The sequence below is a fragment of the Theobroma cacao genome, chromosome 2 (assembly GCF_000208745.1).
Source record: "Theobroma cacao cultivar B97-61/B2 chromosome 2, Criollo_cocoa_genome_V2, whole genome shotgun sequence".
Taxonomy (NCBI): Eukaryota; Viridiplantae; Streptophyta; class Magnoliopsida; order Malvales; family Malvaceae; genus Theobroma; species Theobroma cacao.
This window is the reverse complement of record NC_030851.1, coordinates 8,528,273-8,553,501: the sequence shown is the minus strand read 5'-3', so window position 1 is coordinate 8,553,501 and position 25,229 is coordinate 8,528,273. Positions and strand designations below refer to the sequence as shown.

Sequence of the window (25,229 nt, the reverse complement as noted above, 5' to 3'; positions counted from 1 at the left end):
CTTTTTTTATCTCATTTCTTTTTTATCTTGTTCAAAAAAATTTTTATTATAAATTTATGAGATTTTATTAATTATAAATACGATTGAAAGATATAATTAGTTTCAAAATTGTCTTTAATTACTATCAGATTAAATTGTAGTTAGGTTAAATTATACTTCACCTACGTATTAAATAAAAATAAAAAGAAAAATAGATAGTTATCAAATGATATACTTGTCTTTTAATTTAAAATTAATTTTAATAATCAACAACATTATCTTTTTTAGAGGATGAGCTTATTTTTCATCAATTTTTAGAGAATAAAACGATATTTTTCAAATTAAAAAGAGTAAGTGTATTTTCAGTCAAATCCGAAAGCTTTTGTAATTTTCTCTTATGAAATTGAATAATTTATTTTAAAAAAATTACATAGTAGTAATAATTTATTCTCCATAACAAAACGCATAAATTTAAAGAAAAGGACACCTGATAATTATAAAGTGTGGAATTTGATTTATATTCATACAAAAGCATCCAAATTGGTGACGTTAACTTACAATGGACCTTTTGGCAAGAAGAAAATAAAAAAGCATAGATAGTGCGTGCATTTGTCTACGGATACCGTCAGCGTCTTTCACAGATTATTTCCTCGCTTTGCATGTTACTTTAGCTTTCAGAATTCCAAGGTCTTGTGGACCGTACAAAGTACGCCTACTCAGGAGAAACCAAACGACAAATATTATTTTCGTTCCCATAAGCCATAACAAATCTCTCACCGCCTGTGGACCTTTAACTGCTAGCTCTTTAGGACAAAGCTTTTGCCTCTCCTAAATGTTTTTTTCTTCCTTAAAACTGACGCAAACTCTCTCTGGTCTGCTCGTAAATATATCCATCTGCATGGCTTAATTCCAAGTTTTCCCCGTTCATCTAATTCTTTTTTTTAAAAAAACCATTGCCGGCGAAAATAGAAAACAGTATGGAGTCGCCGGCACGGGACTCGATTCTGCTCGAAGACTTTGGGCAGAAAGTGGACTTGACCCGGCGGATCCGTGAGGTCCTACTGAATTACCCGGAGGGCACGACCGTGTTAAAGGAACTCATTCAAAACGCCGATGATGCCGGCGCCACCAGGGTCCGTCTCTGCCTTGACCGCCGGCCCCACGGGTCGGATTCATTGTTGTCGGATTCTTTGGCGCCGTGGCAGGGTCCATCTTTACTTGCTTACAACGACGCTGTTTTCACGGAGGAAGATTTCGTTAGTATTTCTAGAATTGGCGGGAGTAGTAAACATGGTCAGGCCTGGAAAACTGGCCGATTCGGGTAACCGCTCTCTCACATTTCTCTCTAATAATCTTCAACTTGTTTCTTCTTTTTTTTCCGCGTTTTATTTATTTATTTAATTAATTTCATCTTCCAGGGTTGGATTCAATTCGGTTTATCACTTGACCGATTTGCCCTCATTCGTGAGTGGCAAATACGTAGTACTATTTGATCCGCAGGGTTTTTATCTTCCCAATGTATCAACGGCCAATCCTGGAAAAAGAATCGACTATGTTTCTTCTTCAGCTCTTTCAATATACAAAGATCAATTCCTTCCCTATTGTGCATTTGGCTGTGATATGAAAAATCCTTTCACCGGAACTTTATTCCGTTTTCCCTTGAGGAATTTGGATCAAGCTTCCCGAAGTAAGCTTTCACGGCAAGCTTACTCGGAAGATGATATTTCCTCCATGTTTTTACAGCTTTTTGAGGAAGGAGTTTTCTCCTTACTTTTTCTTAAAAGTGTATTGTCTATTGAAATTTACATGTGGGATGCCGGAGAATCTGAGCCGAAAAAGCTTTTTTCATGCTCTGTTAACTCCCCCAATGATGACATTGTTTGGCACCGGCAGGCTATTCTAAGATTGTCAAAATCAGTTGTTAATAATACAGATAATGAGGTGGATGCTTATTCAGTTGAATTCTTGAGTGAAGCAATGATGGGAAGTGAATGTAGAAAGAGGATTGATACTTTTTATATTGTACAAACAATGGCTTCAGCATCTAGTAGGATTGGTTCTTTTGCGGCTACTGCTTCCAAAGAATATGATATGCACCTGCTACCTTGGGCATCAGTTGCGGCATGTGTATCTGACGATTCATCAGATGTAATTTGCGGTGCTTAATATGTCCTTGTCATTTACTTCAGTTATACCCATATGCTCTTGCCTTATTTATTTATATCTCTTATAGCAATTTCCTTTTGGAAGATTAATTTTGTTTTCATTATTCTTTTTTCATGCTTCAATTATATATTCTGAGTTGTTCTCATTTCATAGTATGGCTGCTTTGTGTTTTAGTTTATGTGTTTTTATTAATGCTAATAAGTCTTGGCTAATGTGTAGGGTATTGTAGATAATTGATGTCATAGCCTCATGAGTTAGGGAGTCTGACATGCTTTTGAGGACCATTAAGCTGATGTTATCTTTTACGGTACTATGACAACATGGACTATGTTTCAAAGTTTTAGGTGATGTAGACATGAAACATCTGACATGGTAGAAGTTTTGCATTAGAAAGAGCTTATTTCTTAGAATCCTTAATCATTTTCCCAATTCTGCATAGGAGCATAATAAGCATTTTGTATGTTTTACTACAAACCAATTTGTAAACAATAGTGGAATACATGGCCAGGCTGGTGAAAAGGATGTCCTAGAACTTATGTGGAAGATGATATGAAATGTATATTTCCTTCTTCTCTATGATCCCACTTGGAGGTTTTAGCAGGATACTCTTACCCAATAACATGCTTTTGAGTTGCTAGTCTGGGATGTTATAACATTGAAAACTTCCTTTCTTTAATCTAATTTGACTTTATGTTGAATTTATATGCAATTTGTAGCTCTTGTTTATAAAATAATAAAGAAATTACATATTGCATAGGACATTTTTTGAAATCCTTTCTAGACCAAGTTTCTGTTTTGTTAAACACCAATATTTCCTTTTAGAAAAGTTTGGTTGCTGTTGGAGAATAGCTGAGTGCCTGAGTCAGCAAGTTGGAATATCTGATCTTTTGTTTTGACATAGTTGTTACTAATATGTGCACGAGTCTATAACTATAAATGTACATATGTTTTTGTGCACACTGCATTCTCATTTATCTATTTTATTTACTTTTTGGTGCTCTAGTAGTTATCCTTTCAACTGTCTCATAATCCTATTCCTAATTACTCTTTATATAGGCTTCTGAATTTTAGTATTCTTTCTTTGAAGATACTCTGGTTTTATCTGAGAAGATTTGTTTATTATATTAATTGGTTAACCTTGTTGTTTTCTACATAAGTATATTTAAGTTTCAACAAAAGCAAGAGAAGTGCCCCTTTTTGGTTTGAGTGGTTAAGTACCTTTTTTTGACTTTTTGCCTTTAATTGTAAAATCCTATAATGATGTGATGTGTTTTGAGCAGAATGCTGCGCTGAAGCTTGGTCAAGCATTCTGTTTCCTTCCGTTGCCGATAAGAACTGGGTTGATGGTGCAAGTTAATGCATACTTTGAGGTCTCCTCAAACCGTCGTGGTATTTGGTATGGAGCAGATATGGACAGAAGTGGAAAAGTTCGTTCTATCTGGAATAGACTTCTTTTAGAAGATGTTATAGCTCCTATTTTTATGCAAATGCTTCTGGGTGTGCAAGAGCTCCTAGGTCCAACAAATTCATACTATTCTTTGTGGCCTAGAGGTTCTTTTGAAGAGCCATGGAATATTTTGGTTGAGCACATATACAAAAGTATTGGTAATTCTCCTGTGCTATATTCTGATCTAGAAGGAGGAAAGTGGGTGTCACCAATAGAAGCTTTTCTTCATGATGAGGAGTTTGGAAAGAGCAAGGAACTTGCTGAGGCCCTGCTGCAGCTAGGAATGCCTATTGTCCATTTGCCAAATTACCTGTTTGATATGTTTCTGAAATATGCTACTGGTTTTCAGCGAAAAGTGGTCACTCCTGATGCAGTGCGGCATTTTCTTAGGTCATGCAATACTCTTATGAGCTTGAGCAAATCTTACAAACTTGTATTATTGGAATATTGTCTTGAGGACTTGATTGATGCTGATGTAGGTACATATGCTAATAACCTGTCATTGATTCCTTTGGCAAATGGTGATTTCGGTTTATTCTCTGAAGCCACAAAAGGGGTTTCTTATTTTGTATGTAATGAGTTAGAATACATGCTGCTTCAACAAATTTCTGATAGAATAATTGACCGGACCATTCCCCTTAATATACTGAGTAGGCTCTCTGGTATTGCAAGGTCATCAAAAGCAAATCTTGCTATTTTCAATGTTCAGCATTTTGTTAAGTTATTTCCTAGATTTGTACCTGCTGAATGGAGATATAAAAGTAAAGTTCTCTGGGTACCGGAGTCATCTTGTACTCATCCAACTAAATCATGGTTTGTGCTATTTTGGCAATATATTCGGATTCAGGGTGAGGGATTAGCATTGTTTGGTGATTGGCCCATCTTGCCTTCAACTTCTGGGCATTTATATCGACCTTCTAGACAGTCAAAGCTTATCAATGCTGAGAAACTTTCTGATAGAATGCAAGAAATCCTTGTCAAGATTGGATGCAAGATACTTGACCCGGATTATGGAGTTGAGCATCCTGATTTGTCTCATTATGTATTTGATTCCAATTTTTCAGGTGTTTTGGAATCCATTTTTGATGCCATCTCTTCTAATGGCAGCATGATACAAACATTTAGTTGTAATTTGACAGCTGAAGACAGGAATGAGCTACGTGGATTTCTTCTTGATCCAAAATGGTATATTGGAGACTCTGTTAACAGTTCTAGAATAAAACATTGCAGGAAACTGCCCATTTATGGAGTCTACACTGAAGAAACTGTTCAAGAATTTTGTTTTTCTGATTTAGAGAATCCTCAAAAGTACTTACCCCCTTTAGGCATACCTGCATATCTTCTTGGAGGTGAGTTCGTTCTTTGCTCCTCAAATAGTGAAGAAGAGATTTTGTTAAGATATTATGAAGTTGAAAGAATGGGGAAAGCTCGTTTTTACAGGCAGCAAGTATTAAATAGAATAAAGGAAATGCATGCTGAAGTTCGTGATGGTGTTATGCTTTCTGTTTTGGAAAACTTGCCGCAGTTGTCTGTTGAAGACACATCTCTTCGGGATTACTTGAGGAATTTGGAATTTGTACCTACCGTAAGTGGTGCAATTAAATGTCCATCAGTGCTCTACGATCCTCGTAATGAAGAATTATATGCTTTGCTAGAAGACTCTGATAGTTTCCCTTCTGGCCCTTTCCAAGAATCTGGTATCTTGGACATGCTGCAGGGTTTGGGCCTTAGGACATCTGTAACTCCTGAGACAGTCATAGAAAGTGCTCGACAAGTAGAGCGAATAATGCGTGAAGATCAGGATAAGGCACATTCAAGAGGTAAAGTACTTCTTTCCTACTTAGAAGTAAATGCAATGAAATGGCTTCCCAATCAATTAGGTGATGATCAAGGAACTGTAAACAGATTATTCTCACGAGCTGCAACTGCATTTAAGCCTCGCAACCTGAAATCTGACATGGAAAAGTTTTGGAATGATCTCCGATTGATTTGCTGGTGTCCGGTGTTAGTTTCTTCTCCATTTCAAGATATACCATGGCCTGTTGTATCATCCAAGGTTGCTCCCCCAAAGCTTGTGAGATTGCAAACAGACTTGTGGCTTGTTTCGGCAAGCATGCGAGTATTAGATGGTGAATGTTCATCCACAGCATTGTCATATAACCTTGGATGGCTATCTCCACCAGGGGGGAGTGCAATTGCTGCCCAGTTACTTGAGCTTGGGAAAAACAATGAGATTGTTAATGAACAGGTGCTCCGTCAGGAGTTAGCTCTAGCAATGCCAAGGATATACTCTATATTAGTGAACATGATTGGTTCAGATGAGATGGACATTGTAAAGGCTGTTTTGGAAGGGTGCCGTTGGATTTGGGTGGGAGATGGGTTTGCAACTTCTGAGGAGGTAGTTCTTGATGGTCCTCTTCATTTGGCTCCTTATATTCGTGTTATACCAACGGACTTGGCAGTTTTCAAGGAGTTATTCTTGGAGCTTGGTGTCCGAGAGTTTTTGAAGCCTGCTGACTATGCTAATATTTTAGGTAGAATGGCTGCCAGAAAAGGTTCCTCTCCCCTTGATGCTCACGAAATCGGGGCAGCAATACTGATTGTCCAGCATCTTTCGGGAGTTCAGTCTGTTGAGCAAGTTAAGATCTATTTACCAGATGTATCAGGGAGGCTAATCCCTGCTAGTGATTTAGTTTATAATGATGCCCCCTGGTTGCTTGGATCAGATGACTCTGATAGCTTATTTAGTGGTCCATCTGCTGCAGTCTTGAATGCAAGGAGAACTCAGAAATTTGTTCATGGAAATATATCTAATGAGGTTGCAGAGAAGCTCGGTGTCTGCTCACTTCGTAGAATTTTGCTTGCTGAGAGTGCTGACTCAATGAATTTGAGTTTATCTGGAGCTGCTGAAGCCTTTGGACAGCATGAAGCCTTGACAACAAGGCTCAAACATATACTTGAAATGTATGCTGATGGACCTGGAATTCTCTTTGAGCTAGTTCAAAATGCTGAGGATGCAGGGGCTTCTGAGGTGGTCTTTCTTTTGGATAAAACTCAATATGGAACTTCTTCTGTTCTCTCTCCTGAAATGGCTGACTGGCAAGGCCCTGCCCTTTACTGCTTCAATGATTCTGTATTTAGTCCACAAGATTTATATGCTATTTCTCGTATTGGTCAGGAAAGCAAACTTGAAAAGCCTTTTGCAATTGGAAGATTTGGACTGGGCTTTAATTGTGTCTATCATTTCACAGACATTCCCACATTTGTTTCTGGGGAAAACATTGTTATGTTTGATCCTCATGCTAGTAATTTGCCTGGGATCTCTCCCTCCCACCCTGGACTGCGAATAAAATTTGTGGGTAGAAAGGTGTTGGAACAGTTTCCTGATCAATTTTCTCCATTATTATATTTTGGCTGTGACTTGCAGCAGTTTTTTCCTGGCACTCTCTTCCGTTTCCCTCTTAGGAATGCTAGTGTTGCCTCACGGAGCCTGATTAAAAAAGAAGGATATTCCCCTGATGATGTTATGTCTCTCTTTGCTTCTTTCTCTGCTGTGGTTTCTGAAGCTCTACTTTTTCTTCGTAATGTGAAGTCTATCTCCATTTTTGTGAAGGAAGGAGCTGGTCATGAAATGCAACTTATGCATCGTGTACAGAGAAACTGCATTAGGGAACCAGAAATGAATTCTGATGCTTTGCATCAATTGTTTGGCCTTATTGATGTAAAACAGCATGGTGGAATGGATAAAGACCAACTGCTGAAGAAATTGAGTAAGTCTATAGATAGAGATTTACCACATAAATCTCAGAAGATTGTGGTGACAGAACAAAACTCATCTGGTACTATGTCACACTGTTGGATAACTGCTGAATGTTTAGGCAGTGGACGAGCTAAAACCAACAGTGCAGTTGCTGATGACAGGGTTCATAAATCAATCCCCTGGGCGTGTGTTGCTGCTCATATACATTCTGTCAAGTTGGATGGGGAAATGAGTGGTGCCTTTAGCCAGGAAAATGCTTGTGCTAGTGATGTTTTTCAATTTTCTATGGCTTCCATTCAAGATAGGAAGAACATTGAAGGCCGTGCTTTTTGCTTTTTGCCACTGCCAATCAGTACTGGTCTTCCAGCACATGTTAATGCATATTTTGAGTTGTCATCAAATCGGAGGGACATCTGGTTTGGTAGTGACATGGCTGGTGGTGGGAAAAAACGCTCAGACTGGAATATTTACCTCCTTGAAGATGTTGTTACTCCTGCATTTGGTCACTTGCTTGAGAACATTGCTTCACTGACTGGTCCCTCTGAATTGTTCTTTTCATTTTGGCCAACAACAACAGGATTAGAGCCTTGGGCATCAGTGGTTCGGAAATTTTATATTTTCATTGCTGAGTTTGGTCTTCGTATACTGTACACAAAAGCCAGAGGGGGACAGTGGATTTCAACAAAACAAGCTATTTTTCCTGATTTTGCCTTCTGTAAGGTTCATGAGCTTGTTGAGGCATTATGTGATGCTGGTCTACCTCTTGCAAATGTTCCCAAACCTGTTGTAGAGCGATTCATGGAGGTCTGCCCATTATTGCATTATCTGACGCCTCAATTTTTGAGGTCTCTGTTGACTCGGCGAAAACGTGCTTTCAAGGACAGGAATGCAGTGATCTTGACCCTTGAATATTGCTTACTAGACTTACAAGTTCCCATTAAAGCTGATTGTTTGTTTGGTTTACCTCTGTTACCTCTTACGAATGGCTCATTTACAACATTTGAGAAGAATGGAGCTGGTGAAAGAATTTATATTGCAAGGGGAGATGAGTATGGTCTTCTCAAGGATTTACTTCCACAACAGTTAGTTTATTGTGAACTTCCGGAAGTGGTCCATAGCAGACTATGTGATTTGGCCCAAAGTGAGCAATCGAATATCTCTTTTTTATCGTGCCATTTGCTTGAGAAGCTGTTTTTGAAGTTACTTCCAGCTGATTGGCAGCTTGCTAAAAAGGTAACCTGGGTTCCTGGTCATCAAGGCCAGCCAAGTTTAGAATGGATAAAATTGCTGTGGAGCTATTTGAAGTCATGTTGTGATGACCTCTCAATATTTTCTAAGTGGCCTATACTGCCAGTTGAAGACAATTACCTCTTGCAAGTAGTTAAAAGTTCAAATGTGATTAAAAGTGATGGATGGAGTGAGAACATGTCTACTTTGTTGCTAAAAGTTGGTTGTTTATTTTTAAGGCATGACATGGAAATACAGCATCCACAGCTGGAACTCTTTGTTCAGTCTCCAACAGCAAGTGGAATATTGAATGCATTTCTGGCAGTGGCTGACAATGGTAAAATGGAGAGCATTGAGGGCCTTTTTGTTGATGCATCAGAAGGGGAGCTGCATGAACTTCGTAGTTATATTCTTCAGTCGAAGTGGTTCCTTGAAGAGCAGATAACTGACTTGCATATTGACATCATTAAACACATTCCTATGTTTGAGTCATATAGAAGTAGAAAACTAGTCAGCCTCAGTAAACCTATCAAATGGCTTAAACCCAGTGGCATTCGTGAGGATCTATTAAATGATGATTTTGTACGTGCAGAATCAGAAAGAGAAAGAATCATTCTTACAAGGTATTTGGATATTAGGGAGCCATCAAAGGTGGAATTCTTTAAAAGTTATGTTCTTAATCACATGTCAGAATTTCTTTCACAGCAGGGAGATTTTCCTGCCATTTTACATGATGTGAAGCTTCTACTTGAGGAAGATATCTCCATCAGATCTGCACTTGCTGCAACACCTTTTGTCTTGGCAGCAAATGGTTCTTGGCAGCAGCCATCCAGGTTTATTTATTTAAATATCTTTTAAGCGTATATTTTGTTTTCTTCTGTGCTTGCAAGTTCTGCAACTATGGAAGTTCATTCACACCAATTAACTTAGTTATGCTGCAATGCTTCCATTATTCACTCAAATCAGGGAATATTGGTCATTTTGGGACGGGCATGAGGGTTAGATGGGGAGATTGATTGAGAATTGACATGTGGCTAGTTGTTTGAGTTTTGGGCTGAATTGCTTCCAGTTTTTCCACAATAACTGTCACGACCCAAATTCCGGGCCATGACCGGCGCAAGGGTCCAATAGACGTAATCCACTAAATCCAAGCAAGTCTATTATTTATCTTATAATTCCATCTAATATCACTAAGTCATATTTCATAACTTTGAATCAAAATAGTGATATACATTGTCAACTCGTACTGGCATTACTCCTTAAAAATTTACATACAATGTCTACAACATATATTTTAATAATTTACATTAAGTTCGTCTATACAAAACAAAATAACACTCGACTTCCAGCGGAGTGACTCGGATGAATATACAGCTACCGAATGTCGAGACACCTACTAAAAGATGGACACAGGTCTACAAGGACACCTCTTCCTAGTTACCGGCTGCCTCGTGATCTGAAAACATGAATTTGAAAATTGTGAGTATAAACCCAGTGAGTGAACAAGGAAGGGAACAAGCAACAACAATAAGGGAGAATTTAAAATCATGATGCACTTGTTTATGCAATTTAGTTCCATTCATATTAAAAACCCCTCATTTTAAACTTAACTCATTTTGTCTTAAATGTTGGAAGTCCATGTTTAGATATGGTAGCAAAGAAGTGAAAAATAGAGTAGCAATTGGACAAGATAAGAGACAAAACAGAAAGTTTTTGGCTGCAGCGAGAATGAATTTTGCTGTAGCGAAATTGTTATCTAGAAATAGAAAGTTTTTCGCTGCAGCGAGAACCAGTTCTGGTGAAAGGTCCTCAAACTCGAAAGTTTCTCGTCGCAACGAGCATGACTTTCGCTGTAGCGAAAACAGAGCAACAAGAAAAATATTTTTCCTCACTCAACAAAAAGCCATCTTGCTAAACTAACAAAATCAACATAAAATTCATGAAAATTCTCAAAGTATAATGTGTCAAATTTCACATATATGTCAACCATATATTACATTCATGAGCTTTCATTTCATAAATCTAGATATGCATAATTACATAGACAAACATCAATATCATCATAATCACTCTCGGCTCATGTACATCCCCTACATCGTGCACATAGCCGGCACCATCATGTGCATCCCCCCACATCGTGCACAATCAGTGCTATCGTGTACATCCCTCCACATCGTGCACACGGGCACTATCACCATATCGTTACAGTCATTATATACAATATCATTCATCATGCACAACACACACACACACACATATATATATCATCATAATACAATAGTGCATGAATCCATAGCAATCACATATTACAATATAAAACCATTTTTCAAAAGCTTGTTCTCAAGGCACTTGTTTTCATGAAAAACTTGATAATTCATTCAAATGGGTGGCAATTACATTATATATCCCAAAACAAGTTTTGAAGGCAGTCCACTCACAGGTGTCAAAAATCCGGATTCCGAGTGCACTCGGACTAATAGTCCTTAGGCGTAATTCCTTTGCCTTCTCCAAACGTCTCACTACTTTGACAAATAATAAAGTTGAGGAATTTACTATATTATCCCTAAATTGATATAAACTAATTTAAATTACTAATGCTTGATATGTAAATGCAAAAATACGTCCGATTACCGCTTAATCGTGGTATCGATTAAATTCGACCGATCACCCGATTAATTGGCGATTGTGTCCAAATCACCTCCAAATTAATCCATTTTTCCTCTAATACCTTAATTTATCACATATCATTTAAATAAAGTCAAATTCAGCATTAGAACCCTTACAGTTTTTTATAGAAAAATTCGGTTATTTGGTGTACTAGCACCGAATTTTTTTTCTACATAACCATTTCACCTTAATTCATCATTTTTCAAGCCATTTTCCTTGAAATAAAAACAATCCCTCATTGATATTCAGCCCTCATGGTTTGACCAACAAGGAACCCTAGAGAAATTGAATATTTCTTTTGTGTTTTTGTTCATAACCATGCTTAACTATCCCTAAATACTAACATAGTCTAAAATTAAATTATTCCAACAACAATTCCTTTTCCATACCCATTTTTCAGAATTAAATTCATCATGATAACTCAATATTCAATAATGGAAATTAAGAACAAAAGCATGGGTAAGCTAGGTATCAAGAAGAATTAAAGAAATTCTAACTTACCTAGCTTGTTTCCTTAATTTCTTCACTTTTTCTTTGAATTTTCACCTAGGTTTTCTTGTTTTTCCCTTTGTTCTTCCTTTGTACTTGTTGCTGGTTGCCTAGGCCGAATATGGTGAGAGAATTGGGGATTTAATGGGCTGATTTCTATAGAAAATAATAAAATAATCAAGCATGCCACGTGTCACATGTTTATTGGCCCAATTTTTTTTAATTTTGACTTTTTCTTCTTAATTTTTCACCACAAATGTTCTGGTATTTATCCAATCCTACCACAATTAAAATCCCTTGGTCTTGACAAGTGCTGGGGGGAAATTTTATCGATTTGCCCCCGGGGCAAAAAAATTACGATTTTGCCCCTATACTCCGAAATGTACCGGAATCACATTATTTCTACTTTTCAACCTCAAATAACACTAATATTGATCAATATTAACCAAATGGGGCAAAAATCGTTTTACAAAAATTCCCGTTTAGTCCTCTAGTGGCAAAATTATCAGTTTGCCCTTGTGCTCCAAAAATATCGAGAATCACAATTTTTCACTGCTAAATATTATTTTATACTCCAATTATCATAATTATATTTCATATAATTATTCTCGGTCAAATGTGATCAAATCTTGACTAAAAATCTCCATTCTATTATCAAATGGTAAAATGACCGTTTTGTCACTAATCGGTCAATTTTCTTGATAGACTCCAAACTGGACTTTGAACTCCGAATCACTATTCTAAGCCATGCTGTGGATTTAAAATTTTCAAATTCCTCTTAAAATTTCTATTTGAACTAGTTCAAGGCTCGATTTAACTTAGTTGTACCACTCGGTACAATATCGTCTTTTAATCGAGCTTGTCAGGGTCTCACAATAACCCTTAGGATTTGTTATATTACACAAATTTGTACTTAATGCTCACAATCATTTTTTCTCTGACAACCTCATAGTAGTTTTTGGTTAGCTGTAATGCTAAACATTTCTTAATATGCTTGCCAGTTTACCTTTCTGCTGAGGACAATTTATTAGGTTGAGTAATTTCATGAGCGTTATAAAGAGAACGGGGAAATATGTTAAAAACTGAAAAAGTGTTTGTGTTTTAAGAAAGCGATAATACAAAATTTTGGACCAAATGCTCATGTGTTTTTATTTGAGATTGCCATTTCTGATCTCATTGTAGGTGTTAAGACTCAAGTTTTATGACAACGTCCTTAGAACATAAACTTTCTTCTTAGTGGTAATCATTACATATAGTTAGGTCTTGTTATGATCTAATTAGGTTGTTTGATACTTAAGTTCCACTTGTTCTTCTTCCTATATTTCTGTCTTCTTGTGCTTTGTTTGTTAGACTGAGTTTCTATGTTTCTTTGTCACTTATAATGTGGTTTTGAGCAACCAATGGAACTCAGGAAAGTTTAGATAAACAGTTCTTTGAAGGTTTCTGTTTCTGCAACAAACCTATATATTTAATATCTTGTTTGTTTTTCAGTGTCTCCTGAGGTATTTTCTGTTATCAATTTCTCACTATGATGTTCTTTTGAGGTATTTTCTGTTATCAATTTCTCACTATGATGTTCTTTCCAGGCTTTATGATCCTCGAGTTCCTGAGCTACAAAAAGTGCTCCACAAAGAAGTTTTCTTTCCTTCTGAGAAGTTCTCAGATCCTGAAACCTTAGACACTTTAGTAATCCTTGGACTTAGAAGGTCTTTGGGCTTTATTGGTTTACTTGATTGTGCTAGATCTGTTTCTATACTGCATGAATCTGGGGATCCACAAGCAGCAACTTGTGGGAGGAAGTTGCTTCTCTATTTAGATGCTCTTGCATGTAAGCTTTCATCAGAGAGAGAAGGTGATGTAGAACAAATAATCTCAAACAAGCTTCCAAAAAATGATCCTGCATCAGAGGGCAATGACAATGAGATGCCAAGTGCCCTATTTTGTCGGAATAGCGATATTATAGATGGTGATGCAGTTGATGTTGACTCCTCTAATAGGGAGAATACTTGTAAGGATGATATAGACATTGACAATGTTATAGGCAACTTGATTGATAATATGCCTGAAGAAGATTTTTGGTCTGAAATGAAAACCATTGCTTGGTGCCCAATTTGTGTCAATCCGCCTTTGCAAGGACTCCCATGGTTAAAATCCCCTAGCCATCTAGCATCCCCGAGCATTGTGAGACCTAAATCACAGATGTGGGTGGTGTCCTCAACTATGCATATCCTAGATGGTCAATTGGAGTCAATATATCTACAACGTCGACTTGGTTGGATGGATCAGCTAAACATACATGTTCTTTCCACACAATTAATTGAGCTGTCTAAGTCCTACTGCCAGCTGAAGTTGCATTCATTGGTGGAGCCTGATTTTGATGCTGCACTGCAACAGGGCATTCCAATGCTTTTTTCTAAATTGCAAGAACACATTGGTACTGATGATTTTATGGTGCTGAAACTAGCTTTGGATGGTGTTTCCTGGGTTTGGATTGGGGATGATTTTGTTTCTTCAAATGCACTTGCATTTGATTCTCCTGTGAAATTTACTCCTTATTTGTATGTTGTCCCATCTGAGTTAGCAGAATTTAGAGATTTACTCTTGGAATTAGGTGTCAGACTCAGTTTTCATATTTGGGACTACTTCCATGTTCTACAACGCCTACAGAATGATGTGAAGGGGCATCCATTATCAGCTGAGCAATTCGGTTTTGTCAACTGTGTCCTTGAAGCCATTGCAGACTGTTCATCAGACAAGCCATTTCTTGAGGCTTCTAATACTCCATTACTCATTCCAGATTCATGTGGTGTTTTGATGTCTGCTGGGGAGCTTGTGTATAATGATGCACCATGGATAGAAAGTAGTGCCCTGGTTGGGAAACATTTTGTACATCCAAGTATCAACAATGATTTAGCAAATAGATTGGGTGTAAAATCGCTCCGTTGTCTCTCTTTAGTAAGCAAAGATATGACTAAAGATCTGCCATGCATGGACTTTGCAAGAATAAATGAACTTCTGTCTCTGTATGACAACAATGAATTTTTGTTGTTTGACCTTCTTGAGTTGGCAGATTGCTGTAAAGCTAAGAAGCTACACCTAATATTTGACAAGAGGGAGCACCCTCACCAGTCTTTGCTGCAGCACAACTTAGGTAATCAATGCTACTTCTAGAATTTTTATAAGTTCGATAAACCTGAGATTTGGGACTTTGGTTCTGCAAGAAGATGGAATTTGCGTTTAAATGTTTCTTTTGTCACTGCATCTGGTTGGAATTGGTAGATTAGGCTATGATTGATGTTTGTTGTACAGTTATAAGTTCTGTCTAGATCATGGACCCTAGTGGTTAAATGGAAAATTAGCTTATAACATGTTGGGATGGTGCTAGAGCTATGCAAATTTGCCTGCAAAGTCAAATCCGTTTCTAAAATGCTGGGGTGCAACTTTCTGTAGTAAAATTAATCAGCATCTTGTCCTGCGGTGAGGTTATTATATTTGATATTTTGTAGTTCATATCTGGAAACACTTTGCCTAGCTTCATTCTTTATTGTCAACCGGATAATTGCTCTGAATATTGTTTTATTTTACAAGTGCAGCTGAATTTCAAGGGCCTGCCTTGGTAGCTATTCTGGAAGGGGCCAGCTTGAGTAGAGAGGAGATAAGTGCCCTTCAGCTGCTCCCTCCATGGAGACTTCGTACTAATACTCTAAACTATGGTTTGGGATTGCTAAGCTGTTACTTCATATGTGATCTCCTCTCTATTATTTCTGGTGGCTACTTTTATATGTTTGATCCTCGTGGTGTAGCACTTTCTGTAGCTTCAAGCCATGCTCCGGCAGCAAAAATGTTTTCTTTGATTGGTATTTTGTCTTCCTGGCCTTTTCTTTTTCTTCCTAAGTATGCTTTAGTGCTCGATTTGGTGAAGTCTTTGCTCTCATAAAATAGACCATTTTCATTTGGTTTGTGTTTTGACTACCTTACGGTCATACATAATTGAGATAGAAGAATTCTACTTGGAATCTTAAGTATAATGTTTGGATGAAGATTTGTGGCTAATTGTTGATAGTGATAAGATCAGCCTTAACCGTGTTCTCCTGCACATTACGGTTTCCTTCCTTCCAAAATGCATTCCCCTCCCTAAGATTTTAGATGCTAGTCTGAACTTTTACCACTTCATCTTCACTTCTCCGTGCTAGCTTATTGAAGAGCTGATTTGTTTTTGGCATAACACTCAAAAGCGCTTGAACTATTTAAGAAAATTCAATTAAGTTCTTATTATTTTATTGCGTTTAATCAACCTCTTATTTTTTTATCTTGGGTTAGGTAAGCCTTTATGACTAATGGTTAACTAATTGCCATTAGTCAACATGCTATTTGTCATTTTATGTCAACATGGCGCTGATGTGAAGGGTGAAAAATGCCACGTGGTCATGTCATCATGCCACATCGACATGCAAGTTATTATCCATGATGATATGGCAGTATGTCACGTCAGTGCCACATGACATAAAATTACAAATAGTATTTTGACTAAGTCAACCATTAGTTATAAAGGCTTCTTTGACTCAAAATAAAGTATAAAGGCTTTTTTGGCTCAAAATAAAAGTATAAGGGCTTATTTGATCCAAAATAAAAGTACAAGGGCTTGATTGAACGTAATAAAAGAATAAGGGCTTATTTGAATTTTTTTAAATAGTTTAGAGGCCTTTTTAGATGTTATGCCTTTGTTTTTTTTTTTTTGGATTTGATTGCAGGTACTAGTTTGACTGAAAGATTTCGCGATCAGTTTATTCCAATGTTGGTTGATGAAAAAATGCCATGGTCATCATCGGGGTCTACAATTATTCGCATGCCTCTATCATCAGAATGCTTGAAAGATGGACTTGAATTGGGATTGAAGAGAGTAAATCAAATAATTGACAGATTTTTGGAGCATGCGTCTAGGATGCTCATTTTCTTAAAGTCAGTTTTGCAGGTAAAGTTTCATCGTCTTTGTATTCCATTCTTTCCCCTGTAACAATCGACATTTCTGGCCTACCATTGCACTTTCCCTGTTTCTATGTTTTGCCAGCCCCCTTATCTATGAAGGAGTTGGTGGCCTGAGAAGTTCAGCCCAGGACTTTTAAAGCACCCAAGCACTTTTGGCTTGGGACAATAACCAGTTAGCCAACTGCCACTACATAATTCCTATCTGTCATTTTGTAATGTTAGGGAAGAGATAAGAAGTTATGTTATAACTTACCATGCCTGTACCATTTTCTTATTAAAGATATAATCACCATCTAAACTCAAACATCCAGGTCTCACTTTCAACATGGGAAGAAGGAAGTACACAGCTTCGTCAGGATTATTCTGTTTTTATTGATTCGTCGTCTGCTATCTTAAGGAATCCATTTTCTGAAAAGAAGTGGAGGAAGTTTCAAATATCCAGGTTATTTAGCAGCTCAAATGCTGCAATTAAATTGCATGCAATTGATGTGAACTTGTTGCAAAAGGGAACTAGATTCGTGGACAGATGGCTTGTTGTGCTCAGCCTAGGTTCTGGACAATCCAGAAACATGGCTCTTGATAGGTATGGTTAATGTAAATTGTTTCTAGGTCATTATTCTCTGATTTATCAATATTCTTTGCAACACCCCTCCCCCCCTTCTCTTCCCCCAACTTTTATTAATTAACTTTTGTTGGTTTGCAGTAATTCAAAATGCTCTATGTTCTCTTTATTTAGAATAAAAGTTGGCATTTTTCTGTACATATATCCCTGCTCTCTTTTTATTTCCCATTTCTCCCTAAGATATATCAGCAGTATTGTTGATGTTCTTTAACACTGCCCTCATCTTTATTCACAGGCGCTATTTAGCCTACAATTTGACACCTGTAGCTGGAGTTGCAGCTCATATATCCCGAAATGGTCATCCAGTTAATGGTCATTTAACAGGCTCCATTATGACTCCTCTTCCTCTGTCTGCTGTTATAAATTTACCAGTCACTGTCCTTGGGTGTTTCCTTGTGCGCCACAATGGTGGTCGCTATCTTTATAAATACCAACATAATGAAGGATTGCACAAGGTGCAGCCTGATGCTGGAGATCAGTTGATTGAAGCTTGGAACAGAGAACTGATGTCTTGTGTTCGTGATTCCTATATTGAAATGGTAGTGGAAATGCAGAAATTAAGAAGAGAACCTTCAACTTCTAGTATTGATTCAAGTTTCAGTCAGGCAGTTTCTCTGTCTTTGAAGGCTTATGGAGATCAAATTTATTCCTTCTGGCCAAGGTCTAATGGTTATGTATTGAGTAATGGGGCTGATGATAATAGTGAAGCTGATTGGGAATGCCTGATTGAACAAGTTATAAGGCCTTTCTACACCCGCCTGGTTGACCTACCAGTATGGCAGTTATACTCAGGAAATTTAGTCAAGGCCGAGGAAGGTATGTTTCTCTCCCAGCCTGGCAATGGGGTGGGTGGTAATTTGCTTCCAGCTACAGTTTGTAGCTTTGTGAAGGAACACTATCAAGTTTTTTCAGTACCATGGGAGTTGGTGAATGAAGTGCATGCCGTGGGAATTACAGTTCGAGAAGTTAAACCTAAAATGGTCCGTGATCTTTTGAAGGCTTCATCGACGTCTATTGTTCTTCGATCTGTTGATACTTTTATAGACGTTCTTGAGTACTGCTTGTCTGATATTCAGTTCCCTGAATCATCAAGTTGTCATGGAGATGATATGTTAATGGATCCCATTAACCCAAATGCTTTTCATAGAGTCACTAATGAAGTTGGTAGCAGTTCTGATTTAGTACCAATGTCTAATTTGCGGACTTATCATGGCTCCTCTTCCCAGAATGCAGCCATTTCAGGTGATGCACTCGAAATGGTCACAAATTTGGGGAAGGCTTTACTTGATTTTGGCCGGGGAGTTGTTGAGGATATTGGTAGGGGTGGAGCCTTAGTTCAGAGAGATGATGTATCTGGTAGCAGCAGCAGTAAGAATGTGAATGGAGACCCAAGACTTTTATCAATAGCTGCTGAGGTCAAGCGCTTACCATGTCCAACTGCAACAAATCATTTAGCACGCTTGGGGTTTACTGAACTTTGGTTAGGAAACAAGGAGCAACAGTCATTGATGATGCCTTTAGCAGCAAAATTTGTCCACTCAAAAGTATTGGATAGATCAATTTTAGCTGATATTTTTTCAAAACGTGCCATTCAAACATCACTTAACCTGAAGAGTTTCTCATTTCACTTGATGGCTACTCATATGAGGTTACTTTTTAATGATAACTGGGTGAATCATGTCATGGAGTCAAATATGGCTCCTTGGTTTTCCTGGGAGAATACAACAAGTTCCGATGGTGGAGGTGGTCCTTCCCCTCAATGGATAAGAACCTTTTGGAAAAGCTTTGGTAGATCATCAGAAGATCTCACTCTCTTTTCTGATTGGCCTTTAATTCCTGCCTTTCTTGGTAGGCCAATTTTGTGTCGTGTAAGGGAGTGCCATCTGGTCTTCATTCCACCTCCAGTTACAGATCCAACCTTTGGGGATGGCATCATCGATGCGGCTGCAATACAACATGATCTAACTGGAGTATGTGTCAATCAAACATCTGAATCTGATTCATTTAAAAACTACATTTCAGCTTTTGAAATAGCCAAAAATCGTTACCCCTGGTTGTTATCATTGTTGAATCAGTGCCACATCCCTGTATTTGATGTTGCTTTCATGGACTGTGCTGCCTTTTGGAATTTTCTTCCTGCATCTAGCCAATCATTAGGGCAAGTTATTGCCTCCAAGCTTGTCGCGGCTAAACATGCTGGCCTTTTACCTGAACTTACATCGTTTTCTGTGTTAGATCGAGAGGAACTTCTTAATCTTTTTGCTCATGATTTCTCTAATAATGGTTCCAGTTATGGAAGAGAAGAACTTGAAGTCTTGTGCTCATTACCCATATACAGAACAGTTTTAGGCTCATGCACACAATTAAACAACCAAGAACACTGTATAATCTCATCGAATTCATTTCTTAAACCATGCGACGAGCGTTGCCTGTCTTATTCCACAGATTCAATAGAATGTTTACTACTTAGAGCTCTTGGGGTCCCTGAGTTGCATGATCAAGAAATTTTGGTAAGGTTCGGTCTGCCTCATTTTGAAGAAAAACCTCTGAATGAGCGAGAGGATATATTAATTTATCTTTACACAAATTGGCAAGACCTCCAAGCGGATTCTTCTGTAGTTGTAGCTCTAAGGGAAACTAATTTTGTTCGGAATGCTGATGAATTTTCTTCTGATTTCTACAAGCCTAAGGACTTGTTTGATTCAGGTGATGCTTTGCTAGCTTCTGTATTTTCTGGTCAGAGGAAGAAATTTCCTGGTGAAAGGTTTAGCACAGATGGGTGGCTCCGTATTCTACGGAAAGTGGGCCTTCGGATGGCAACAGAAGCTGATGTGATACTTGAATGTGCCAAAAGAGTAGAGTTTCTTGGAAGTGAGTGCATGAAGTCTACTGGCGATTTTGATGATTTTGGAACAGATATGACCTATCATGGTGAAGTCTCTATGGAAGTGTGGACTTTGGCTGGATCTGTTGTTGAAGCTGTGCTCACAAACTTCGCTGTTCTTTACGGAAACAACTTCTGTAATCAGCTAGGGGAGATTTCTTGTGTACCGGCTGAATTAGGCTTGCCAAATGTGGGTGTCAAGAGAGTTCTTGCTTCCTATAGTGAAGCGATTTTATCAAAGGACTGGCCTCTGGCTTGGAGCTGTGCTCCTATACTCTCTAGACAAAATGTTATTCCTCCTGAATACTCTTGGGGGGCACTCCACCTGAGGAGTCCTCCAGCCTTTGCTACAGTCCTAAAACATCTACAGGTATGAAAGTTCACTTTCCTTGTGTTTTCATCTGACATAGCTAGCATGTAAAGCACACAACTAACCAGCATTTTACACAGATTATTGGGAAAAATGGTGGTGAAGACACTCTTGCTCACTGGCCTACTGCATCAGGCATGATGACTATTGATGATGCTTCTTGTGAAGTTTTGAAATATTTGGATAAAACATGGGGTTCCCTCTCTTCTTCAGGTTACCATGTTATTTGGCTATCAACTGCCTCTAGAATGGAATGAATTTCTACCAACTTCTTTATATTTCTACAAATTCTTTTAGAACATCATTTTGTTTATATTTTCTGATTTTTAAATTCTATAGGTGAAAAAAAAGTTTGTCAAATGTTAAGCATTTAACTAAGAACCAATAGGCGATAGGTGGAGTGGCACAGTGCACAAATTCCATGAACAAAGCAACTTAAAACCAATTTGCTAGATTCTAGTCCTTGGTACTTGATTACTCATATAAAATGCAAGTGTTCCACTCTCCTCTCATCTCAAAATAGAAACTGATGTCTCTCTTTATTGTCATGATGTGTGTGTATACGTATGTGTAGGTTTAGTTGATTGATTTGCTGTTTATTAACACAATGCAGCAAGATTTTATTGTTCATGATTTGGAACTCTCTAAAAGATAGATAGATGCATAATTCATACACACAGAGATGTATATATCCTCTGGTGGAGAATATTGGAGGGGTTATAGTTTTCAAAAGATGATTCTTTCCTTTGCTTTCTTTTTTTTTTTCTATTTTTTTCTTTTTTTGAGTTCATGAACTTCCTTTTCTAAACTTGTTTATAAAATTTAGGTATGCATTGGTATTATGCAAATTCATAAAATTCACTATTTCTTTAGAGGTTCCTGAATTAATTAGTTTATTGCAGCCTTCTTTTGCACCTAAAATATACCTTTACCAGCTTGCTAAGATTTGTTTAGTAAATTTGTGCATCTGCAGCAGTTGGGCTTGAGTCTGAATACTCATCATTGTAGGCGTCTATCATTGTGTTTGCTTTTGAAGATGCTGCTTATTCACGTTCATCTTATGATACTGTAGCTTCTATTTACATAATTCAATGAAACATAGATTGCTTTCCTGTACATTTCAACTGATATGTTAAAGGAATATTTTCATTATATCCTTAGAAGACAGGACTGACTAATGGAGAAATGATACCTGTCTTGAATATTGATTTATGCTTTTCCATTCTCTTCATAACCTTTTTCTTAACAAGTTCTCCCACTTAACTGCGTAGACAATTCATAGCTATTTGGTTGGTAATAACAGTATTGTGTCTTTGATTTCCTCACACTAATTACTGTTCTTTTAATTATTGGTAAGTGCATTGAATCTTGGTTTATGTAAGTTTACTTTTTGCACATTATAATGTTGGAATTATATAGTTAGAAGTGACTAAAAGTATGAAAGTTTGGCTTATGCAGATATAGCAAAGCTGCAAGGAGTAGCATTTCTGCCTGCTGCAAATGGGACACGCCTCGTGCCAGCTAACTCTCTTTTTGCACGTTTGATGATTAATTTGGCACCATTTGCTTTTGAGCTTCCTTCTTTATATCTTCCTTTTGTGAAGATTCTTAAGGACTTGGGACTTCAGGACATGCTGTCAGTCGCTTCCGCAAAAGATCTTCTGTTAAATCTGCAGCAAGCATGTGGATATCAGCGCCTAAATCCAAATGAACTTCGTGCTGTGATGGAAATTTTATATTTTGTCTGTGATGGAACTGTTGAGGCAAATACGCTTGATAGGGTTGACTGGAAATCAGATGCTGTTGTTCCAGATGATGGTTGCAGACTTGTTCATGCAAAATCTTGTGTCTACATTGATTCATATGGCTCTAGATTTGTTAAGCATATTGACATTTCCAGGTTAAGATTTGTTCACCCAGATCTTCCTGAGAGAATATGTACATTCTTGGGCATCAAAAAGCTATCTGATGTTGTCACAGAGGTAGATTGATCTTGTTCTGTTGACTTTCTAGTTTTCATTGTCTCCTTCTAGAATATAGAGCTTTTGTGTTCATTCAATGAATATGCTTGAGTTTGCAGGAACTCCATAATGAAGACAATTTAGAGTCTTTGGATAGCATTGGGTCTGTCCCGTTAGCTGTTGTCAGAGAGAAGCTGTTAAGCAGATCCTTTCAGGATGCTGTGTGGACTCTTGTAAATAGCATAGGCAGTTGCATTCCAGCAATTAATAATATGGCTTTGGGAACTGTACAGAGTTCTCTAGAATCTGTTGCGGACAAGTTGCAGTTTGTTAAGTGCCTTCATACTCGTTTTTGGCTCTTATCAAGGTCTCTAGATATTACTTTTGTATCAAAGGATTCTGTAATTCAAGGGTGGGAGAATGGATCTAGACATCGGACCCTTTACTTTGTCAACATGTCTAAAAGCTGCATTTTAATTGCTGAGCCTCCTGCTTATATATCTGTTTTTGATGTTGTTGCAACTGTTGTAAGCCAGGTTTTAGGATCCTCTATTCCATTGCCTATAGGATCTTTGTTTTCCTGTCCTGAAGGGTCTGAGGCTGCAATCGTTGACATTCTGAAACTGTGTTCTGACAAGAGAGAAATTGAAGCCACTAGTAACAATTTGATGGGCAAAGAAATAATGCCTCAAGATGCTCTTCAAGTGCAACTTCACCCGCTGAGGCCATTTTATAAGGGAGAAATAGTGGCTTGGCGGTCTCAAAATGGAGAGAAGTTGAAATATGGTAGAGTTCCAGAGGATGTCAGACCTTCAGCAGGCCAAGCCCTCTGGAGGTTCAAGGTGGAAACAGCACCAGGGATGTCTGAATCTCTTCTTTCTTCACAGGTTTTCTCATTTAGAAGTGTATCAATGGGAAACAATGCTTCCTCAGCAATCTTGCCTGAGGATAATCGTTTTATGACTGGTAACAGGACTTATAATGAGATGCCAGAAAGTTCTGAAAGAGGCAGAAGAAAATCTTCCCAGGTTTAGATCTTTGTCTTGCTAACTTCTAGTGCTTTTATTGGTTTGCTTTGATGATACTTGATATGTCATTGACTTTTGCTTCATTTACTTACACATAACCATGTGGATTCTGTACTCATTGGAATCCCCATTTGTGTCACTGTGGTAATATCCCAACTCCTTGAGAATACTGATTGATGGAAGTTACAAATGTAAACTTAAATTTTTTAGATACCATGAAGCTACATCTTAATTGATTCAGATGCCCTTAGAATCATAAAGGATTTGTAAAATGAAAGAAATTCTGCCTTCATGTGAAGAGCCTGTTACTGCTGTTGTTCCATGGAAATTATTAGTAGTAGAATGGACATCAGTCTTTACTGTTCTGTTTTATCAGATAGCAACTGATAATGTTTTCTTTATTGTTAAATGCAGCCTATTAAAGAACTTCAGTATGGCCGAGTGTCGGCTGCAGAATTGGTTCAGGCAGTTAATGAGATGCTTTCTGCAGCTGGAATCAACATGGATGTGGAGAAGCAGTCTCTATTGCAGAAAACTATAACACTTCAAGAACAATTGAAAGAATCCCGAACAGCACTTTTGCTTGAACAGGTTAGATTTTTGCATGTTAAAATGATTTTGCAAAATTTAGCATCGTAGTCTGTATTTTAAAACTTAATGCGTAGCTACTTTTGTGCTTAAGTCTTATTGGAAGATGAGTTTTGAATGTTATGGACAAAATCTACAGGAAAAGGTTGATATAGCTGCAAAGGAAGCTGATACAGCAAAAGCAGCATGGGTTTGCCGGGTCTGTTTGAGCAATGAAGTTGATATGACGATAGTTCCTTGTGGGCACGTGCTTTGTCGGAGATGCTCATCTGCAGTTTCCCGGTGTCCATTCTGTCGGCTTCAGGTAACAAAAACCATCAGAATTTACCGGCCATGACAATGCAAGTTCTTGAATAAGTTATTTGTGTTTTTTTTCCCCTTTACAAATGGCATTGATTTTATTCGACTCACTTAAATTCATTTTTCTCTCCATTTTGAAGAAGTGGTAAGAAAGTTGTATAATAGGTATGGACACAAATCTTGTGATGTTGTGGATCCTCTAGAGATGCGTCATAGTGTCTTTTGCATTTCCCCAGATCCTTGTATATACTGTAAAGTAGAGGAGATGGAAATTTATCATACCATCTTCGATATTTATAGTAAAAGAGAAAGCAAATTGATGACGTTGTCAGTGTTTTTTTTTTCTTTTATTTTTTATTTGGAACTTGGCTGAACGCGTTCTTGGATCCACGTTGATTGCATCTCCTCTAAGCTTTTGGATGTAATGTAATTGGGTTATAATCCATAAAATTTCGTAAAGTAAGAAATAAAAAGCATCAACCAACCTCGTAAATAATGGGTCCATCCAGAAACACAGGTTACAAAATCCCAATCGGTGAAGGATTTTGTCCTATGAATAAAAGCCATGAAGTGGAGAATGTAGGACCATTTTGTTTAAAGCTTGAGCAACCTCACGATTTGTGTTTTCTTGAACCAAAGAGAAGAAAGAAAACAATTGTTGAGGCACTCCTCTAATCATTGGCCCTTTCTGCGCTACATTTCATGTCATAAGGGGGAAATTTGGACATGCGGGGTATCGATCCCCGTACCTCTCG

The 25,229-nt window shown here is 37.7% G+C and overlaps 1 protein-coding gene across 2 annotated transcripts; it reads left to right on the top strand.

Annotated features, from left to right (window-relative positions):
* Positions 595-24,798, top strand: LOC18608507 (sacsin). Of its 2 annotated transcripts, XM_007043241.2 has the most exons (13): positions 595-1,300; positions 1,398-2,127; positions 3,426-9,412; positions 13,322-14,886; positions 15,329-15,592; positions 16,487-16,707; positions 17,033-17,304; positions 17,579-20,597; positions 20,678-20,810; positions 22,056-22,579; positions 22,678-23,586; positions 24,001-24,177; positions 24,314-24,798. In XM_007043241.2, exons 1-13 carry the CDS (start codon positions 957-959, stop codon positions 24,509-24,511), a joined length of 14,343 nt encoding a protein of 4,780 aa, XP_007043303.2. In that variant the 5' UTR covers positions 595-956; the 3' UTR covers positions 24,512-24,798. The 2 variants fall into 2 exon arrangements, with proteins under 2 accessions (XP_007043303.2, XP_017971220.1); XM_018115731.1 differs by lacking the exons at positions 595-1,300; positions 1,398-2,127 and adding an exon at positions 2,132-2,167.

Excerpts from the sequence above, each read along its gene's own strand:
- LOC18608507 (XM_007043241.2), top strand. The coding sequence starts at position 957 with ATGGAGTCGCCGGCACGGGACTCGATTCTGCTCGAAGACTTTGGGCAG. Across the intron at positions 1,301-1,397 it reads TGGAAAACTGGCCGATTCGG|GGTTGGATTCAATTCGGTTT; the intron begins GTAACCGCTCTC and ends TTCATCTTCCAG. Across the intron at positions 20,598-20,677 it reads CAGTCCTAAAACATCTACAG|ATTATTGGGAAAAATGGTGG; the intron begins GTATGAAAGTTC and ends CATTTTACACAG.